We start from the raw sequence: 22106 nt of genomic DNA, 5'->3' as shown, positions 1-22106 counted from the left end.
AGGATACAAAATGCTGGGGAAGATAACTGATTGGGGCTCCATCTTTGCAGCTATCAAGAGTTATCATCCATGTGAACTTTAGGACCACCCACATTTTCAGTCACCCCTCACCCACATTCCATAAGGTACCCAATAAATTCACTGGTCACCCAGAACTCGGATGAATTTGTACTCTGGTTTGCCATTGGGGCTGTATGAGACAGGGACAGGTATTTCTTGTGCCTCCATTGGAAAGGAACCGCATTCACCTGCCCATCTTGAAGAGGCACAACACTGGGAGGCTCTTTAACAGTGACTTTAAATATCTCAGCGCTGCCCTGAAGTCTCCCAGCTCTTCCTTCCTTACCCCATTAGGTCCTTCAGTAGAAACATCCCATTAGCTACCTCTGACCTGTGCCCTGGGGGGGCTGGGGGTAGGGGGGGGGCTGTTTCTCCTGGCTGACAGGCACCATGTCAAGTGGTTTTGGTTTTTGTTCACCTGTCAGGTGTGGCTCAGAACCTGGTATTTAGAAGGCAATCTGTGTTTTCTGGAGAGCCAAATGACTGGACAGATCACATCATCTTCATGATATGCCTGGGCTAGACCCGAAGGCCCATGGCATTTTATAGTGTATTACCCCAAATCCTTCCCTTCCCAACAGAAAACAAATATCTACTTAGGTGTCCGGGAAATGATTTCTTTCCGTCTAGTTCATGTGTGGTCGGAGGAAGGTGGCCTAGAGCTGGAGGCCATGGTTCAGCAGTACAAAGCCTGTCTGGAACACCCCAGTGAGAAGTTGGGGTGTGTTCACTGATAAAGACAGACCCCCTTGCTTGAACATGGGGTTGTACAGAGAGCACCAATGTCCCCAAGTGCAGTGCTGTCCCTTGATGTGCACCTAAACATCACTCCACCAACCCTGTTTCCTGGTCATTCCCAGTGATGTTTGGGTCTTTATTCACTCCCAAGTCTTTCTAGCCAGAGCTTCTAGCTGTCCTTAGAAGCCAAAAAGGGCAGGTCAGCCCTGGACCCCTGCCTGTCAGGCCAATCACTGCGGTGCAAAGGATCCCTAGTACAGTGCCTGAGGGACTCCTGGGGTGATGGGACAACTGAGCTGCTATCCCACTTCTTCCCACCACCCCTCCCCCAGACATGACAACAGAGCAAATGACAAAAGCCATAATACAAGAAAATGGTTTTATTCTATCTTTAGTTCCAGACAGCTCACAAATACACTGCCTCTGATCATACCTGGAGTATATGTAGATACACTCATGACACAGGTGGGGAGGCAACAACTTGAAGTTTCTCTACACAAACTATTGTTAATGTAGCTTAAAAATCTGCAGACTACACGATATGCGTGGGCAGAAAGGCAGCTGAGTGCATCTCCTGACACTAAAGTGTAATAAAGAGCAAACAGCCAACACTTACATGATTCACACCAAAATGATGACACCCAAAAACACATTCCTTTTAAAGGACAGGTTTATCAGTAAAATATTATATTTCTTTAATACTCTGCCTGATGCTTCATATGCTGTGGGAAAGTTAAATGTGAGTCTAGTCATCAGCTTCTTGGATGGGCCTTTCCCACTAGCTTTTATTAATGAGTCACAATTAGCTCATAAATAAACAGGTATATTATTAATCCCGTGACTGGGGTTTAGGAGAAGTTGTGAAAACGACTTTGATGCACAGCCAGGTTCTACAGCGCCAACAGGAACTGCTCTCTGCTTCCCCGGTGTTCTGCACATCCTGTGAGAGCAGCAGCTGCTAGTGAAGGAGATGCAGCAAACTCTACCCAGGAGCTTCGTGCCGAGAAGGGGAAGAGTCAGCAAACCGGTGGGCTAGCACAGACCCTAAGATGAGCATCTGACACCAGGACAATGGGGACCGACCCCTGACAATAAACAGGAGCAGAGCCCACACTTCCACCTGTGTTTCCCTCCAGAGCGCACCTGCCTCAGTCCCGTCGCAGGAAAACAAGGCTTATGTTCTTGAACTCCCAGCAAAACCCCTAGAAACGATACTGAGCACCTCTGAGCTGCAGAATGCACGTTTCCTAACCCCAGTTTTCCATTAGAAAGAAAGGCACCAACTGCAATGGCAGAGGCAACCTGGGGCATCAGGAAGGCTGCACAGCTGTGTGGCAAGCATTACAATGCTTAAGTGTAGCTTTCTAGAAACCAATACCATGTGCTAGACAATCCCCTATCCCACCCCTCCCCAAATATAAAATCCTATACTTCTAATTTAAAAGGCGCAGCAGTGAGGGGACCATGTGTGTCATATGTAGTCTGCTCAGTGCTGGCCACGCCTCTGACTTCCTCATGAACCACCTGTGCAACTTTCATCCCACTGTTTCAAATCCACACCTCCAATGCCTCATCTTCCCAGACACTGCACCAGCACTGCACCGCAAACACACAGAGCACCCTCTCCTGAGACCCTGCAACCACCTTCCATCACACCGACAGATCCGAGAGAAGTGACAGCTGGCTGGCTTCTAGGAGGGAATCAGAAGAAAAGCACTTGCTGTAGTGAACACGGGAGCCGAGGACAGGTCTCTGCTCCAGGATCTCAAGCTGCTGCTCAGCTAACCTCTGTGTGCTGGTGAGAAACTCTGCCTTCCAAGTCCAGAGTTAAGATATTACCAACCCCCAACATAGTTCACTGTGACAATGTGCTTGCTATAAAGAGTAGGACCTGGGATCCTGGCTGTGAATGCTGAACTGATCTCATTGCAGGCTTGCCAAGAAGACAGCAGTCTCCACACTGCCGCCAGAACACGCTGGGCTCTGAAGCAATTGAATTCAGTGGAGAAGGGGCAAGGATCGATGCATACGCTCTAAGAAAATGGTGCCCCCTGTGCTCTCCAACTACCTCAGGCTACCAGAGAGTAGGAGGCCCCAGAAAGGGCAGCTGCAGGGCAGGTCCAGTCCTTCCTTTCAGAAACTGAAGCAAGAAGAATGCAAGTGGAGACTGCCATTGCTTGGTCATGAGCATCATATCTGGAAGCTCTCATCGAAGCGTGCTCTCAAGGATCAACTCCTGGGCAGAGGGACATCTCTGGAGAAGGCACTTACGGCAGAACATTAGCAGATCTTGCTGTGTGGTTAGGGCAGAGCGTCTGACTGGAACCGACAGGAGGCCTGGCCAGGACTGCCCCTCTTCACACTCAGCCAAGGTCCAGGAAGCATTACCTTCACCCACCTGCGGTGCTTCAGGAATGGGCTCCCATGTACTCACCACACCAGGTCTTCAGCTACATGGTGTAGCACACATGCGGTGCCAGAAAAACTGACTCAGAAGCTTCTAGAAGGCCTGCTGTATATTTCTCATCTGACATACAGTTTACACTGGCTATAAGCAGTCTGGGCTCTTGCTAACTACAGCCACTGGCTTCTATGGCCTGGGCTGGGGCTGTCTGACAGACTGGTGGCCCCAGAGCATGGGACCATCACTCCACTCCTGGGGCTGAGCCTGATTCTCTCACAGCAGCCATGGAAGAAATCATGGTCACTCCAGGTCTGAGCCTGAAGGCCTGGACACTTGTGCCTTTGCAACCTGGGGGACACATAAGGGCCAGACACCCTACTGCTGAGGCTACACAGACACCCAGGAGAAGAGACCTGGAAAAACACATTGAAACAGAAGCCCAGTGTCTTGACCATGTTGCCAACAGGACAGTGAGGCTCATGCAACCCTGGTCAGATTTGCTGTACTGAAGAATGGGGGTGGGGTGGTCAGGAACAAGTGAGGACCAAATACTGCCCACCCAGGGATCTTACTAATACTCCAGTACAAGACAACATGGTCACTTTTCCCAGAACAGCTTCTCTGTCCACACCTGAAGCCAAGGAGTCATCTTCAGAGGAAAGACTTCTCACACACCAATTCCCAGTGCCTTTCGGCCATAACTTTCTATCCCTTGACCCTCTAATACGATGGCTGAATGATCATTTCACTAAAGAAAAGAAGCCACCAGAAGTAAATTGTCCTTAACTGGGTCAGTCTATGTTAATGTGCTCCAACATGTGTCTGCAAGGAGCACAAAGAATCCTCAATGTCACGGTGTTGACAGATGAGATGCTAAGGGACAGCTGGGTCTTGAAGGTATGGTGGACTCATGTGGTAAATGTGAGGACCACCTTCATGTTCTCCCATCCAGTGTGGCACAGCCAGAATGCCCTCACTAGATGCAACCCTAGAGCTTGGCCTCCCAGTCCCTGGGATCCCTGGAACTAAACAGTGAGTCTCTGTGATGATAAGGGACCCTAAGGAGCCACCAGCCAGGAAACTGGGAGTTCCGTGCAGGGCAGCAAGATGAACAGTGGTTTACAGACTGCTGGCTTTTTGGGGAGGCTTTGCCTGAATTTTCCTAAATCCTCTCTTCTTACAAGGGGCCCATAATTCCCCAAAAAGAGAGGAAGAAAAAAAAGAAATCAGGTCTGTTAAGGTCATAAAAAGAAACAAACAAAATTCTGCCCATAAGTAGAATTTGAGTCCCATAATGTAGAAAATACAGAGCACAATTTAGCTGCTTCCACAATTCAAAACCAATTCTATGAAAATAGCACTGTCGACAACGCAGCCGAGGAAAGGAAGTGCCCAACAGGCACATGCTCTTCAAATGGTTCCAAACTTCGCTTCTCAAAAGGCAGTCAGTCAACCCCGGTGAGCTTCTGAACACACGGGTCCTGGGAACTTTCTTGTCTAGTCTTGACATTTTAGGGAAGGGGTGAAAGTTCACATCTGAGAAAGAAATAAGTTACAACCTTTAGGGAGCACACATCTAAAAGCATGGGAAGCTTTACACCTTCTCTGGGGGATGCTGGGCACTGAAACTAGCATCACACACATACACACAGACACACAGACACACACACACACACACACTGAATAAAAGCTTTCTGTTGAGCTATTCCACCAGTGACAGACATTTCGATGTGTGATACCATACTGTGTGTTTTTAACTTACCACAGAAACCAGGAAGGCACCTCACAGAGAAATGACTCAATCAAAACCCAGGAGCCTGGGACCCCATACCCTCATAGGCATCCCTGCTGTTGATGCCAAGAGGTTACAGACAACAGGGCATCTACCACCCAAGTCCACTTCATCCCTGTCGACTGTTTTGCCAGCCCCATCCCCATGCAGTTAATTGATCTGACTTAAAGTTAAATGAACTATAAACCAAACCCAGCCTAAAGAGGGGCAAGGCAAAGAAAGAGGCTGGTTTGCACAACTCAGTCACAGTACATCTTGCTCTGGCATGCGCAAATCACCTGCCTGTCTAGACTGCAGTGAATCAGCCCCATAGAAAGCCATGGCATTTAAATACCTGTGTGCTGCCACCCGTGGGCTCATCTGAAACTCCTCTGCTGCTGCATGAGGCCCACGTTCTCATAGACTCGAGCGCTGTCCTCCCTCATTCTGCAGACAGAGAAGAAGGAAGACACTTACCTGAATGCCATGTCCAGTTATGCTAAGACCGACCCCCTTCTCTCCCAGGAGCTGACTCTCAAAATGAACAAATGCATACCATCATGACACTGGAAAATCAGCAGGGCCTTGAGTCCTATGCCTTCTAAAGTGTAGGTGAAGGGAAAGTGCCTTGGAGGGCAGTGAAGGAGTCGTGTGCACACAGAGGCATCACAAGTGAGAGCTCCAGTCACCCTTAGAGCCTCGGATGAAGAACTAAAGCATCCAAAGGCCTAGCCTCCTCCTGTAAAGAAGGATAACGGCCAGCTGTGTAGGACAGGAGGACAGGAGCTCTGAGCAGCCCCAGGGCCTAAGATCTGAGGTGGGCATCCTACATAGGACATCATGAAGGGTGTGGCAGAGTTACCTGTCAGTCTCTGGTGAGCTTTGTAGGAAGGGTGCTTACCCAGCAGCATGAAAGAAGGCTGCTGGCTCTCCAGCAGGTTACTGCAGCTAGTGATTTAAGACACCAGCGTCTCCAGTCAGCCTGCTGGGGCAGAGGAGAGCAGGAGGAAGGAAGGTGACTCAGGAGAGAACACCCCTGCCACATGGTTTCATTTCTGTGTTTAACAAAGAGAGAATGTAAACACAGGCCCCTGTCTATCAGAGCTGTGTAGAACCAATATTAAAGTCAGTGGGGCTTTAAAAGTCCACAGCAGAAACAAACAAGTGGGATTCCAGGGGAAAGGGAAGGTAAATGTTATGGCAGAGAGCAGCCTTGTGGTACAGACAGCACAGCTGCTAGCCATGTGTTTTATTTTAAACCAGAAGCTGGCAAAGCCCTTCTGGAAAGAACCAATGTGCGATGGCTCTACTGGCCAGGTGGTCCCTCTGTGTGCTATGCCTTAGGGTTTTTCTTTCCCAGGTGCATGAGGGGTAGAGAAGCTACGGTGTGAGACATGTAAGCTGGGCCCTATGGACATCAAGCATTGGAGTGACAAGAGGAGCAGAGAGAGGGAAAGAGGCCACAGTAGACTTCAGTCCTAACCAGGCCAAACAGCCCTGGAAACTATCACTTAAGTTGCAAGGACCTAGGTCTCCTAGAATGTGAATGTGGTTTCTACTGGAGTCCTGCTTCTCCTGGGAGTCTTCAGTAGCAGGAAAGAGCACCAGCTCAGAGGACTGGGGTGTTTCACCCCAAAATAACCTAAAGACACTCTGACTTCAAGACTGTAAGCAGACTATCTAACAGACACAGAGCATGATGTGTCGACAGGCACAGCCACACTGCTGGTTAAATGCTGTACCACCTGAGCCTTCCAAGCCGCTGTATTAGTGAGTTCTCACAGTGTTGGTGTCAGTGGAAAACCAATGAGCAGCAGGGACTAATTTCCTTCTTTCGTCCTAAGTTCAGTCCTACTTGGAGTCTGACTGACAGGGCTGGGCCCTTTCTGCTTCTGAGTGTGTCTCTAATTCAACTGACACACTGGAAATGTCATTTTCCTGTCACAGATGTACAAACCATTAAGATGGTATCATGCTGAATGCCTCTGGATCAAACTCTTTCCTGAGATCTGAGCTCTTCCATAAGAGGCATTCTCCAAGTTAGCGTGCTCTTAAGGCTCTGGCTGCAGTGTGGGGGCAAGCTGTCCTGTGGAGCTGAACCAATGTGCCTGACCCACCACTATGCAACAGCTGTTCCATGAAAACAAAACTACCCTCACCACCACCCTTCTGGCATTGCTTGGTGTGTGGAAAGAGCTTTGAGTTTTCCCTTCGTGTTTGCTGACCACCGAGAGAAATGAGCCTCTCCTGCGTGTCTCTAAGCCACCTGCTGCTTCTCTTGCAGCAGGCCATTTTTAACTGCCCGCCATCCCTACTGAGACAGCTGCCCCTACGCACCTATTGGCTTGTTGGAGTGTTGGGAATGTTTTTGTTTGTTTGTTTTAAATAATAACGCTTTTAAAAGAGCAAAGCTCTGGCTTTCTGACCCTTGGTTTAAAAACCCTGACTGGCAGGAAGCTTGGCAGATCACAGTCATGCCCACACGTAAACAGAGAATATATTTATTCTTCCTTAAAGAGTCATGACACACTGAAAGGGATAGCACTTGCCACTGAAATGATGCTCCCTGCAAAAGGAAAATGAGATTTTCCCCAGAGAACCCTACCTGCATGCTTAGGGCCCAAAAGGATCCTGGAGGGCCTAGAATGGGCCTACTGGCTAGGGGCCTTGAAACCCTGCTGAGACATTGTCCACACAGTCCCTAGAGCCCTGCACCCCACTCACCCCATGCTCTCTCAGTGGGCAGCAAGCAAGCGTGAGAGGGGACACTGCACGCAGCTGCCGTTAAGCTTTTACTAGAACTGTACCGCCGCATCGCTACTTACTCCGCACAGGGTGGCGTTGGGGTGCAAGGTGGCAGGGGACTCTGATCGCCACTTGTCTGGTCCACCAGGGAATACTTAATATTGGTATATTCATGTCCTTTCCTTTTGCTTTTCTGAAAGTTGGGGAGAAATATAAGTAAGAAAGACTGTGGATTTGATTTTTAGAAGAATACAGAAACAAAAAGCTATTTTATCAAAGGAAAAGAGAGAGGCAGTGGACAGGCCAGACTCTTAAGAACACTAACATGTTGACCAAACTGTCAGGAGCTCATGGCCCAGCACCTGCAGGAGGAATGTGCTCCAACCACATCCCTCAGAACCCAGGAGCTGTAGGGATGCAGGAACTGCCCACTGACACAAGCTGGAAGCCCTACTCCTGCTTCTACACAAAGCTCTAATCACTGTGCAGGGATGGAAGGCACAATAATGCACTTTATTATTTAGCAGTATTGGCAATGGCACCCAGAGCCCTTGCTTGCACAATGTTGGGCATGTGTTCAGCCACTGAGATACTCTCTCAACCCTACAACCTACTTCCTGTATGTACACCAGAAAAGTATTTTTGTTTTGAGGCAGGGTCTCACTCTGTAGCCCTGACTGGCCTGGAACTCACAGAAATCCCCTACCTCTGCCGTATTAGGATTAAAGGCATCTGCCACCATGCCCAGCCAGCCTTGATTCTCTAACTTCCCAGTGAAGAAACCTAAGCATCTTCTTCACGAGACAGGGCTGACCTGACTGTCTTGAATCAACTTAGTTAGTTAGCAATGAGGTGCTGAAGTGGTGCAGAAGGGCCCCACACAGCATGGCCTGAGTCTCAGCTACAGGGTGTAACGACAGGTCTTTAGAATGTCCCAACTATGAAGCAAGAACAATAGTGTGACATAGAAAGACAGGAAAGAAACTGCTGTACATGCCATGTGACCCTGATAACCAGCAAGACCAGCTAGAAAATTTTGAATTTGGAGTGTGGGTTACTTTAGCTTTTTGAGTCATGTGTATGTCTGTGTGCACATGCGCCTGTGTGTGTGTGTGTGTGTGTGTGTGTGTGTGTGTGTGTATGTTGGATCCCTAGAGGTGGAATTACCTGCCATTTTTAAGCCATCTTCCATAAGTGCAAGGAACTGAACTTGGGTCCTCTATAAAAGCAGTATGTATCCTTAACCTTTGAGCTATCTCTCCAAGACATATGTTTGATTTCTTGTTTGGTTGTGGTTTTATCAAGAGAAGGTCTAACATATCTCAGACTAGACTGGAAGTCTCAGTCTTCCTGCCTCAGCTCCCAAATGCTCAAGCTACACAAGTGTTTACCATGCCTGGCAAGTCTGTGTGTAGTACTGGGATGGAGCCCAGCCATGATCCTGGTAAGTGCTCTCAACCCTGACCTGCTTCCTCAACTTGGTAACTGAATCATGACTACATAACAGAACAGCCTTTTTTAAAAAATATATACCAGTACACTTAGAAGCAAAGAGGTACAAATTCATAACTTATAAACAATCCCTTTTTAAATATTACACATATTTTAAAGTTTGAAGAGAGAATAAGTGCTTGTGTTCAGAAGTTGGGTAAAAAAAAATACCACACACTACTTTTGCAAATAAAGTACTTACTAATATAACTGGAAATTTAAAAAAAAACTAAACAAAAAAATACCTCTCAACACAACAGCAGTGGCACAGATGGGCATGGGTGGCACATACCTTTGATCCCAGCACTTGAGAGGCAGAGGCAGGTGCAACTCTGTGAGCTTGAGGCCAGCCTGATCTACAGAATGAGTTCCAGGATAGCAAGGGCTACACAGAAAAAGAAACTCTGTCTCGAAAGAACAAACAAAAGCACTGCAGCAGAAGAGGCACTCTTAATAAATAAGTCACTCGGGATTGTCCCTACACTGCCTGTCCCGTCCCCTACTCCCCCCTCTGTGAAGCTCTTTCTTGTTGGCCAGTGTATATGTGTTGTCTGTCTTTGTCTCTCTGTCTCTCTCTCCTTCCTTTCCCACAGTTCTCCAACCAACTGGCACTTTCTTGTTCATTCACCTTCTTTAGAAAATTCTTTTAGTCTCAAGGGGCATAACTCATCCCAAGTTGGAAAATTACTGCAGTTTGAAATAATTCATTATCCTAAATGAGTTTTGTCCTATTGCTTAATTTAAGAATCTGCTGGGCTTGGGCCGGAGCCACAGTGCCGTGCGTGGTTAATGGTACAAACTGTTTCTGCAGGTGAAAATTCAGTTCCCATCAGCCACACTGGTCAGCACACATCCTGGTTTAAGGGACCCAATGCTTCCTTCTTCCACACACAGACACAGGCTCACACACATTTAAAGTTAAATTTAAAAATAAGCAGGGAGGGAGGTAGTTGACTATTTTTGTGTGAACTGACTGTTTCCGTGTGCAGTAGTGGCTCTCTCTTTCACTGTTTTGTTTTTGCAACATCATCTTATATAGCTCACACTGGCCTGGAATTCAAGACACAGCCAAAGATAACCTTGAATTTCTGATCCCCCTGTCTCAACCTCTTAAGTGCTGAGATTCCAGACACATGCCACCACTTCATGTTTATGTGGAGCCAACCCATGGCTCTGTGTGTGCTAAGCAAGTACCGTACCAACTGAGCTGCACCCCAGCCCAAACCATATATGTACAGAAATGTATTTTTACTTTTGAGACAAGGCCTCACTATGTAGCTCTGGCTGTCCAAGAACACACTGTGTAAACAAGGCTGGCCTTGAACTCACAGAGACCAGTTTTATCTCTAGGTGCTGAGCTTAAAGGCAAGTTCCATCACACCACACCCCTCCTATATATATTTTAAACACCAAAGTTCCATATTCCGAAATCAGAGTTAATACAATTACACAGTGCTAACACAGTGCAAGCTAGCATTCTTCAGGTGGGATCAGCAGATACACTCACTTGCTAACACACGTAATCGAAACATGTGCTCTGTGTCCCCATCAGTAAACACTTCTTCCCCTCAATCAACCAAGTTAGTAAATAAGATTTATTGTTCCCAAATTATTTCCTAAATCCGACTTACAGCCTCAGTCTTAGTAGTCTTAGTGTCAGGAAGACCGAACAGTAGTATCAAGGCACCAAGTAAAAGTTGTGGGAAGCAACCAAAAGTCCTTCAATTCTAACACAAATACAAACCCAAGTGAAACAGAGGACTTCACCCTACAAGATGACAGGATCTCCTGAATCGTTCCTGACCAGGCTTAGCAACCATGGTCCAGCCGCTTTAAATTTGTTCTTGGAGCATCTCTTTTTAAACTATGGATGGTCCCAATTAGAGGTAACTGGAAGACATGTACAAAGAACTTCAGAGCAGCCATCCACATTGAGAGGTGTGGAGGTGCAGCTCAGTGGCAGACTTCTGATCTAGTGTGCATGAAGCCCTGAGCTTACTCTTTAAAAAATGTGCTTATGTTGAATTCATATTTAAAAAACTAAAGTTGTGGATGGGTGGCTTGTCAATCAACATGTCTGTGCCACCGACATGGCGTCTGAGTGCCCTTCCTTCTGCCTCTCAAGGCCAATGATGTGATTCTCTCCCAGGCCAGTGTGGTGGTGCACACCTTTAATCACAGCAGTTTGGAGCCAGAACAGATGCCATCTCCATGAGTTCAAGGCCAGTGTGATCTACATATTGAGTTTCAGCTCAGCCAGAGCTACATAGCTAGATGGTCAAATTTTTTCTTAAAGCTACTCACTAAGAGACAGCCTGCCATGCTATGACACACACCAAGTCCCCTCTCCTGGGATTGTTAAAAAGCAACAGCAGTAAAAAGGACAACCATGGTTGGTATTTAGAGACCACCCATCTGCTGTAGCACAACAGGGTTTGGAGGAGAATAAGAGAAGCTCCCCAAAAGAGCTCTCTTCATCTCCCTTAGCTCGGCACATCCTAATTAGCTCAGCTTTGTGTCTGTTATGAATAGCCTCCATGGAAAGGCTCCAACTACACACTCTTCATTATGCATAGCTTATTAAAACTGAAATTCACTGTCTCAATGCAGCCAAATTAGTGGCTCAAACTGCCATGCTCTATTAAAGATAAGGCATTCATTTTACAAGACGGAATCAGGGTACATCAGCCTAGAGCAAAGCCAAAACGGCTGGAAACTGTAGGCCCTGAGTTCTAAGCCTAGCATGTAGAAGTCACTGCCTTTTTGTATGGCAGAGCCTTGACTGCCAGCTCATGCACCACTCTCCCCGAACTGGGAGGCAGTAGATGGGAGCACAGCTTCCAGGAAGGCCAACTGTTAGCATTTTCCAAATGAAGAGACCCATGCTCTGGTGTCCAGAAGCCTGGACAGGAGCTGAGTCCATATGTCAGTCCCTCATTCCATACCTGCTCCTCCTCGATCCTGCGCTGCAGTGTCTCTATGTAATGCTGGACAGCCATGTAGATGAACCGGTACTGTGCTTCTGTCTGGACCATCCCTGACCTCTGCGACCGCACCATCTGAATGGTTTTAGGAACGTCGATGTCACAGTCCACACCTGCAAAGCACAGACCCTAAAGCTGCAGGAGCACAGGGCTTGGGTGAGCTGCTGGGCACCACCTCCATTGTAGGAGAGGACACAGCTGGTCCTTCCCACACCACTAGCCACACGGCTGCAGGACAGGACTCCTGAGCCAACACTCACAACAATGCCAGGAAATTCTGGGACAAAGTGAGTGAGTGGGTCAGAAGCCCCTCACTTCCTGAGAATGCCACCCTACACCAGGGCAAGGGATGAGTGGCAAGTGACCGAAGAGAGAGACAGTAATGAAACCAGAGCAATAGGACACTGTTTTAGAGCGAAGCTCATTGAAAGTGAATCTCCTCCAGATTTCAATGACTGTTTCTTTCTCCTGCAAATTCTCTCTCCCGGGCTATTTTTCCTGGCATTCTCTGACCACTAACTAAAAACAAGAATTGTGCTTCTTGTCCTCCAGATGACCTACCTTTCTCTCGAATGATGTCGATAAGGATGTCAATCACAATGAACGTTCCTGTCCGGCCAATCCCAGCACTGCAGACAGAAGAGGGCAGAGAGTAAAGAGCAGGGCACTGAAGTGATGGGGCTTCACTCAGAACCAAGCAAGTCACATCCACAGACTCTGCTCTGCGTCTACAACACGTGTCTGGAAGAAGCTATGTATCAGCTCCCCCTACCCCAACCATGGGGGGGGTCAGTCCTGGCATGGGCCTCTAGGGAGTGGGGGGGATAACAATATCGCTGGGGGGGTCTTGCCATGAGGTTCACAGTGCTAAGCCTGGAGGCCCTGAACAATACATGGAATCTTTACTCCTAAGTTTCATACAACTTTTACTTGAAAAAATTGGACAAATTATGGCTCTTCTGAGCATAGAAACTTGCCCAAAGACTCATGGCTTCCTGTCTCAAGGGCCACAGCAGCTATTCAGAGGAAGAAATGTGTGTTTGTTTCTTTCCCAAATATCCAAAACCTAGCTGCAAAACCTACATTTATGGTGGTTTAAAAAAAACAAAAAAACTGAATAGTCCAGCCATGGTGGTACAGGCCTGTTACAGCAACATTTTGGAGGCAGAGGCAGAGGCAGTGGCTAACCTGGACTACATAGTGAGATCCTATCTCACTATAACAACAACAAAATGACCAATGAGTACAGCTTCCCTCATTTCTAGATTGGCTCAGTTTATGACTGAGACTGGAGGAAACCAAAACATCCCTCATATAACCAGACTCTGCTGTGGTGGCCCTGGGGCAACCTCCACAAAGGCCTATGTGGTAGGGACAGCCTCTGAATGAGCAGTATGCAGTGCTGGAAACAGTGTGTCCATCTCCAAGGAGAACAACTAAGTCCCATGCCCCTATGTTAAAAGAAACTGTTGAAGGAAAGCAAGCTGGGCTGTCACCTGCAGTGAACCACGACAGGGCCTGCATCCATGATGCTCTCCTGCTTGTGGTGGACCTCCTCCAGGAAGTCCAGCACACCTCCAGGGTCACTAGGCACGCCATGGTCTGGCCAGGTCCGAAAGTGGTACTGCCAGACGGTTCTCTCTGTGTTTCCCTGGAGTAGAGCCAAGAAAAGCCAGAACAGAATTAAATAAACCAAAGGCTGAGAACTCATGGCCGCTGAGCTTTCCTAGCACCACCAGAATGAAAGGCCATGCTCTGGCTCCCTGAGTGCTTCTCTGAGAATTAATGGGTCAGCCTGGAAAGAGCATCTGCTTGTCAGGTGATCTGAGAATCCAGGCTAGGCAATCTGTGCTGGCAAAATTTGGCCAAGGCACAGCCCTGAGTCATCAGAGTAGGCCATATTCCCTGACTTCTTAGGTCAGGTAGCACTCAACTTCAAAGGCCACCGAGGCCACTGAAGGGCCTGTCTTCCCAACTATCATCTTGGCAAATTCTACTTCTCTCAAGCATTTGCTACACTGTCGTCTGGGATCCTGCCTTTCTGGCCTCATGCAAGCACCCACACCCATTACAGCACCTCACAGCCTGAAGATGGTGTAAATTAGATGGTGAGACTTGGGCTCAAATCCCAGGCAGACCCTTACTGCAGAGTTACCACTGCACAACTCAACCCCACAAATGCATTTGCAAAGAACTGTTTCTCACAGAGGATTAGAGGAGCTGAACAAAGGGCTCTCTCAGCTAACAGGAAGTAATGGTTGGAACTGAGAATATCCGGGCTGTTCTTAGTGAAATGCACAGGATCAACAGAGGCACCAGGAACACTTCAACCACAGAAGCTCAAAGCTGGTCCAAAGGAAAGAAAAGGAAGAAGAGAAGGTAGGAAGGACAGACGGTGTGAAGGGGAGAGAAGGGAAAGGCAGGGGGTCAGAGGGAGGGAGGGAGGGAGGCTTCAATGTCAACCAACAGTGGTGAACTTCCTTACATTCAAGAACTCTTGCTGTGATTTTAAAATCTCCTGTGTGTTATATACATCTAATTTGCTGATGTCATCGAAAATTAGTCTTGTCGTTACTAAATGACCTGAAACCCAGGTAGCTTCGTGGATCACAGACAAGCCAGCAAGAGAAATAGAGCATGCATGGACACACTGCATAACAACACCCCTTCTTAGCTAGAGCATCTCTGTTTATCAGTGTTGTACAGTGATTTGTCATAGCAAGGCGGGAGCCCGAGGGATCCACGTTAGCCTCTATGTCAGGGTAAAAGTGCGAGTGTGCCACCATCTCCCACACCTCTCTCTCAAAATCTCCTGGTAAACAAGATGGAGCAAGACCCGCAGCATTCTCTGTACCCAGAGACAAGCCACACAGCACTGTCACTCCTTTCAAAGGAAGGAGGGGGATGCTGAACAAGATGAATAGCTTTTTACTAGCACCAAAAGAAAGAGACTGCCTGCTACTCAGAAACACTGACAAGCCTGGCAGTCCATCATGAGATGTCATAAGAGGGCTGGCAAGGCAACTCAGCAGGTAAAGACACCTGCCACCAAACCTGACAAGCCCAGTTCTATCCTCAGAAACCTCATGGTAGAAGAGAACCAACTCCTGAAAGCTGTTCTCTGACCTCCACAGTATGCCGAGAGGCACACTTCTGGTGGCTTGTACAACACCCCTCAGAGAGCACAGGAAACAGATCCCTTTCTGTTCACCATCAGCTTTGTTTCTCCTGCCCGCCCAGCATTACAGGGGAAAGCTGTGGTCTGGAACCAGCCCACCCACAACACACTGGGTCACAGCCCTCTGTCCAGTCTCCCTGATATCTGCACTTCCATGGCTCAAAGGCATTTCTACAGAATCCCTGCTTGCTCCTCCTGCAGCCTACTCTGAAAGTCTGGAGGCTACAGTCATCCTGTGCTTACTACCACCCAACCCATCACTTCCTCTACAAGGAACCCAAGACAGCCCCCCGATGACCATTTCTCCTGCCACTCCCCCAGCCAATTCCCACAAACTCACCTCACATTCTAGGTAGCAGCCTCCAACTGGTCCTAAGCTCTCCCTGCACCAGCCTCATCCCCTCCAGTTCTGTGGGTCAGAGGGTGAGTGCTCAGTTTCTGCTGGGGCTGCCTACATCATGCTGTGGCTGCCTAGGGGAAGTATCAATTCCTTTCCTGACCCATGTCTTGGCACACTGCACCCTATGACTTGGCCCTAACTGCACGCTATAGTGATATATCAGGGCATGTTGTTCAAGGCAATCTGGACAGTGGAGTGTAATCCAAGAGAGCGGAGACAACACCTGTGTTGTCTGTCCCCAGGAAACAGCACAGTGCTAGAAACACATATGTGCTCTCATAACTCTCCTGACACCCGATGGAGGTGCCTGCTCTACAGCTCAGCTCAGTGCATCCACACAGCAGCTCTGCTTCTAGCTTGTCACACTGGCTACAACAATACTGTCCACTCAGACTCAAAGCTCTGAGATACCTTTGGTCTCTCTTTTCCCTCCAATATCCAAACTGTCCGGACTCCCTGCAAATGCCTTTCCAGGGGCCAGACACTCACGACTTCCACTCCATTCCCAACCAAAGGAATAAGTACAGCAGGAAAGACCACTGCTGAAGACATGGACAGCAGGCCTGGACCAAAGAGACCTCCTAGTAGGCCTCATAACCAGGAGGCCTATCCTATTCCATGGGTCACAAGCCTTCTAGAACACAGCTTTATACATGCATACTGGGTACAAGAATTGAGACAAGTTCCGAATGGTGGCTAAAGCTCAAAGCTTTTAATACAACATCCTCAAACCACATGGCACAGAGAAATGATTCCCACAGATGGTCCTCTAACCTTTGCAATACATACAGGCATGTACGCGCGCGCACACACACACACACACACACACACACACACACAAAACAAATGTAAAATTGAATAAATAAACTTTAAAACCCAGGAGCCAGGCATTGGGGGCATGCCTTTAATTCCAGCTCACTAGAAACAGAGGCAGGTAAATCTCTGTGAGTTTGAGGCTAACCTGGTCTATATTGTAAGTTCCAGGCCAGCCAGATAATCAAAATAAAATAAAAATACTCCAACTAAGGAATCCGAGGCAGGAGGATCTCTGTGAATTTGGGCCCAGCCTGTCTCTGCAGCCAGTTCCAAGCCAGTCACAGATACATAGTGAAACCCTGTCTCAAAATAATAGTAGTAGTAATCATATTTATAATATTAGGTAATATTATAATAATTTATGTATAATTTATGTATAATTTAAGGCTATTTTCAACAAGACTTAAGAGTATCTCTGCAACACCCTCCCAAACCTCTCCTGCCCAATAGCCCATTTTCCTGCAGTCAGGATATATCAGTATGCAGCTCAAACAACACCCGTGTCCAGAAGGCCCACTCAGAGGCCCAACCTCACTCCAGCTGGAGAAGCCACACTCAGGGCATGTCAGCCTGAAGCATAGCTATCTGAGTACAGGGGTTTTCTGTACCTGGCCTTAATCCATGAGGATAAAAAAGTCCCCAAAGAAATCAAACAAGGCCCTTCTAAACATGCAACAAAATGATTCCAAACTGAACCCTGTTGTGTTTTGGAGCCAGCCTCTCCAGGACTAATCTGAAGCCACAAGCCACGGAAAGAGCTACAGCACTAACTTTGGTCACAGACAAGCCTGGGACTTTTGCTGCTCCCCCTACTTGGAGCCTGTTCTTCTGCCTGCATTCACGGTCCCTCTGGTTGACAACTCAGCAAGTGTCACCTCTCAGAGGCCCTCCCTACCTGTCTCATGTCCCAGTCACTCTTGAACTTGTCACAAGAGCTGACAGCCAGGAAACTGGTAGTTACCTTACCCCCACCTCTGCAGGCTCTGTGAGGGCAGGGCCTATGTCTGTCTTGCTCACAAGGCACGACAGTGTCAGACTGGGCCCAGCATGAGGCATTCAATGGCACTCAATCAGTGAATGACAGGACACAGGACAAAGACTGGATGTGGGCAGAACACTACAATGACTGTGAAACATGGTGTCTAGAATACGACAATATACTTACTTGTCCGACCTTAGAGAGTTTGAGCTCTCGTAACGTGTAGTCGTGCGCAGCACTTTCTCTGACGTTCCTCACACGCATGACGCCGTACTCTTTGAGCGCACACTCATCAGGCCAGTACTTAACACACTTGCTCTGGAGGAACCAGAAGAAGCCTGTTAACATCCAACCCTAGTGAGAGCCCAGGCCTGCAATGAACAGTCGTCCCAGGCCTTATGGTGACAACAGGGACAGAAGCCTGCCTCCATCCTCTAGAAGGCCAACAGCAGAGTATGCAAATAAGCAGGCCACAGGGGAGGAGAATAGTGTCCCAGGTTGGCCCAATCCCCACCCCACCTGCTTATTCAGCTCTGGGGATGCAAAGTGGGAAGGACTAGCCAAACGAGGACTGTCCCCAGGCAAGTAGACTTTTAATCCCAGCACCCTACCAGTCACTCTGAAGGGAAAGCAAGGTAGAACTCTGGGGATGGGCAGATAGCTGACATTGTCCTATCACTCACTGTGTGCCATTACTTCTCTGACCCAAGTGTAAACAGCTCACTCAGAGTGTCAGCCAGGGTTCTGAGCCAACTACTTTATATCCAGATTCATCTGATACCAACCACACACCAGCTTCCCAGAACTAAGAACAAGTCTGCAGTGCTGTTGGCTTCAAGACCAGATGGGACAAGCAAGGGCCATTACTGGTACTGGCACTTGGGAGGCAGAGGCAGGCAGGTCTCTATGAGCTTGGTGTACATAGCAAGTTCCAGGCCAGCCACAGCTGCATAGTGAGAACCTGAAAAGATAAACTGAAAGCTGAGAGTGCACACTTATAGTCCCTGAAGGCAGAGGCAGGAGAATCACTTCAAGTGTAAGTCTGGACTGCTCTACACAGTGAATAACAGGCCAATCAAAACTATATAGCAAGACCCTGTCTCAAAACAAACAACAGGGCAGGCAGCTGAGAAAGACAATGACAATGACATAGAGGAAAGAGGCCTTGTCCAGCTGAGGAATGAGCCTGTGTCATCTCCAAGAGGAACAGTTCCATTATGAACTTATGATGAGTCCAAGGTAGAGCATGCTCTAGTTTCTGTCTTTCTGGAAGCAGTCACCTCAGACACACACTTTCTAAAACCACCCATGTGAACATCAGCAAGGGAAGTTTATATCAAGGACTGAAAATACAGAGCAGTTTACAGGTGATGAGAAACAAGAGGACAGTTAGCTACAGAGCTCAGGAATTAAACCAGGGAGGACCCCCAAGGCAGAAGGAACAGCTGATGAGATGGTGTGATCTCTTATTCTAAATTCAACCTCGCCTGTGTTTGACAGTCTGATAGGATTTCTATCATTGCCAATGTAATGGTGCTGTTTTCTGTCACTACAGAGACAGACCTCTCAACAAAGAACACAAACTCATCATGCCTTGAAAAGGAACATTTTAGCAGACTCACAACACCTACAACTCTCTGCCCAGTTTTTTGGTTGTTGCAGGCCTGCTACATAGGAGGGTTGCTACAATCTGGTTTTCCTTCTGTGCAGTGAGGGGCACAGGCTGTAAACAAAGACTGTCAACAGACTCCAAGCCTACTGTGTGCACTCCCAGGGTGACATGGAAGACTGGGTAAAGGAGGTGAGGACGGGAGCTGAGCACAGGCCCCACCCATCCTGCCCAGTCTCTGCTCTGGAGTTTCAACTGCACTTCCAATAGTGGCTAACCTGACTCCTCTGTTACAAGCCCATGTCCTCTGTGCCAGATGATCTCTGACATCTTCATCAAGCAGGAAGCAGGAACTGGGAAAAGCTGTAACTAGGAAGAGCCCAAGAACTCAGGACACCTGACATCACTGCACAGGCATGCAGAAGTACACTAACCAAAAACTCTGCACCATCACTTGCCTCTCAGCTGCCAGGCTCAACTACCAAGAGCCCTATCTGTCTCAGGTTAGCGTCTATGTGTGACCATAAAATTGTACTCAATTTTTATATAAGCCAATAGAGGATAGCCAAACAAAACTTCCAACTAGAACACAAATAAAATCCAAGTATTAAAAACCTATAAACTGATTTCACTTTGGAATGATGCAAAGATACTACAGTCTTTCAAGGAGATGCCTGCTTTCCTGGAGGTGTGACACACTAAGAGTTCTAGGAACCTACAGCATCCTAAGGAAGTAGGGAGCTCAGCACAAGGCTATGAGGCTGGGGCATGGAGTGGATTGGCAGTGGATGGCTAGACGGCTGATACAAAGTAACACATACACACAGTGACTGACATTCCTCAACATCCAATCTGAACAAGCATAGGCCAAGGCCTTTGAAGAATTAAAGGCAAGAACAAGACTGTTCAGCTGAGCAGAACTACAGCACAGAACACAGGCTACTGGCCAATGTGTACTAGCAGCAGTGGGAGACACTACCTGTCTAATCAAGCACCACCAAGAGGCAGAATGGAGCTACTGTGGGAAAGCATAGCTGGGGGCCAGCCCAGTGCTGAAGAATTCACATCAAAGTGACAGCAGGGTCTCTAAGTGGATGGGTGGAACAAAGGCAGCTGCAACCTTCACTGTAATGTGTCTCAGCAGCCCCAGGAGTGCAGTTTGAATGATGCAGCTCTATCACCCGAGGAGCTCTCTGTGGCATCAGTGTGCTCTGCTCCTAAAGGTTCCTCCCTCTTCCCCTTCTGCTTCTGGACCCAACGGGGTAACACCTTACCTAATATGCAGAAGTGTATGATACAAACAACAGAATTAGCACACATAGATGTTAAAACCGTGACTATAAATATAGTCCCTGTGATCAAAACAGAGCTATCATGTCAAAAGGAGACAGAAAATATTAAAACAGCCAAGCAGCCCATCTGGACAAAATGATAGAGACTGTCGTGAACACGTACAAACCAGGCCTGGGAACGGAGCACACTCCACAAAAGACATGGCTGAGCAAAAGCACATGTCCCAGCTCGGAGAGTGAGAGAACCGAGATGACACCACCAAGTAGCTAGGGGCTAGAGGAGTGGCACTAAGCAGCCTCCTGTATGGGTTTCCTCAAGTGGGACTGAGTGGAGTGGGGACTATTTTCTAAAAGTCAAAAGTGAACAGTAACTACAAAAATCTGCAGTTCCACAGTGCTCCATGAACTCCATCAAATAGATAAGCATGCTGGACCCATGGATGCTCACCTGTATCCCAACACTGAAAAAAGCAGGAGCATTAAAGGGTTCCTTTAAACACCAGCCTTTTCTACACAGAGCTCAAAGACTCAGCCAAACTATAAGACACTGTGTCTTTAAAAAGAAAAAAAAAAATCAGAAAAGAGGAGGAGGCAAATAAATACTAACACTGAGACGAGACATATCCAGTCATGTTTTTCCAGAGGGTCAGACAGACCCAGCTGACACATTCAATATTTTGTTGTTTATTTGTCTGTTTTCTGAGACAGGTTTTCTCTGTAGCCCTGACTGTCTTGGAGCTCAAACTCAGAGATCTGCCTGTTTCTTCATCCTGAGTGCTGGCATTGAAGCCATACACCACCATCATCCAGAAACACATCCAATATTTTAAGAATATGTTGTCAGATGCTGAGCACACAGAGCCCAGAGCTTGGGAGTGGGGTGGTCAGAGAAGATAATAGTGTGTACCTTCCCTCTCTCCACTTCCTTTGTGGTCATGACAATGACTCGAGAGTTCTCCTGGAACACCATCCGCCAGAAGTCATTCACTGTGTTCTGCAGGCAGCCTTGAGTGGCAATGTAACTCTTTTTGGGTTTTGAATTGTTGCACTTGGTTTCAAACTCAGGCTAGAAGATAGGAAGAAAAGCCTTCAAGCATCTGAATGGTGGTGTCAAGGGTATAGAGAGGTTACAACATAAGGGGAGAGCACAGCAAAGTCAAGCTTACCATGATAATGTTGGCATTGATGTAATCAGAAACTGGCTCGTTGGGATCCCCATCGTGCAGGACAACCCTGGTATGATCAACTGAGGAGAGAGAGAGAGATGACGACTGTCAGTCTTCAGAGCTTCAGCAGAAGCCACTTGGGCTCAGGCCAGACCAGTCTAACACGGAGTCCTCCATGAGATCAAACCTCCAGACAGGACAAGTGCAGTCTGCCCAGGACAGGCGTGCCACCGAGCATTCTCAGCTGTCTCAGTGACACTGATGGGTACGGGATTCATCACTGGGAGGCAGGCACTGGGTGTGAGAACCTTCTATGCTATCTTTGTAATGTCTTATGAATCTGAAATTATTTCAACTCAGAAGGTCTGGGATCCTGTTTTTCTTCCTATCTAGGTTTTGGTGACAAAGGTAGGGATTGAACCCAGAGCCTTGCACATGCTAGGCAAACAGTGTGCCACTGAGCTGTGCCCCCA

At 47.8% G+C, this 22106-nt stretch overlaps 1 protein-coding gene across 2 annotated transcripts in view; it reads right to left on the bottom strand.

The window, feature by feature from the left end:
- Positions 1-1163: 1163 nt before the first annotated feature.
- Positions 1164-22106, bottom strand: part of PTPN11 (protein tyrosine phosphatase non-receptor type 11) — a 56332-nt gene continuing 35389 nt past the window's right edge. Inside the window, exons 8-16 of one of the 2 annotated variants that reach the window (XM_080940850.1) lie at positions 21634-21713; positions 21375-21533; positions 17753-17884; positions 13690-13856; positions 12755-12822; positions 12155-12306; positions 7799-7911; positions 5329-5420; positions 1164-4738 (exon numbers count right to left, since the gene is read on the bottom strand). In XM_080940850.1, the coding sequence (XP_080796976.1) occupies positions 5351-5420; positions 7799-7911; positions 12155-12306; positions 12755-12822; positions 13690-13856; positions 17753-17884; positions 21375-21533; positions 21634-21713 (941 nt within the window). In that variant the 3' untranslated portion in view covers positions 1164-4738; positions 5329-5350. The remainder of the gene's footprint in view (positions 4739-5328; positions 5421-7798; positions 7912-12154; positions 12307-12754; positions 12823-13689; positions 13857-17752; positions 17885-21374; positions 21534-21633; positions 21714-22106) is intronic. The other variant, XM_080940851.1, reaches the window with a different exon arrangement.

Source organism: Micromys minutus, assembly GCF_963924665.1.
Source record: "Micromys minutus genome assembly, chromosome: 29".
In the NCBI taxonomy this organism is placed as follows: domain Eukaryota; kingdom Metazoa; phylum Chordata; class Mammalia; order Rodentia; family Muridae; genus Micromys; species Micromys minutus.
The sequence above is the reverse complement of the archived record's forward strand: the minus strand, read 5'-3'. Positions and strand labels throughout refer to the sequence as shown.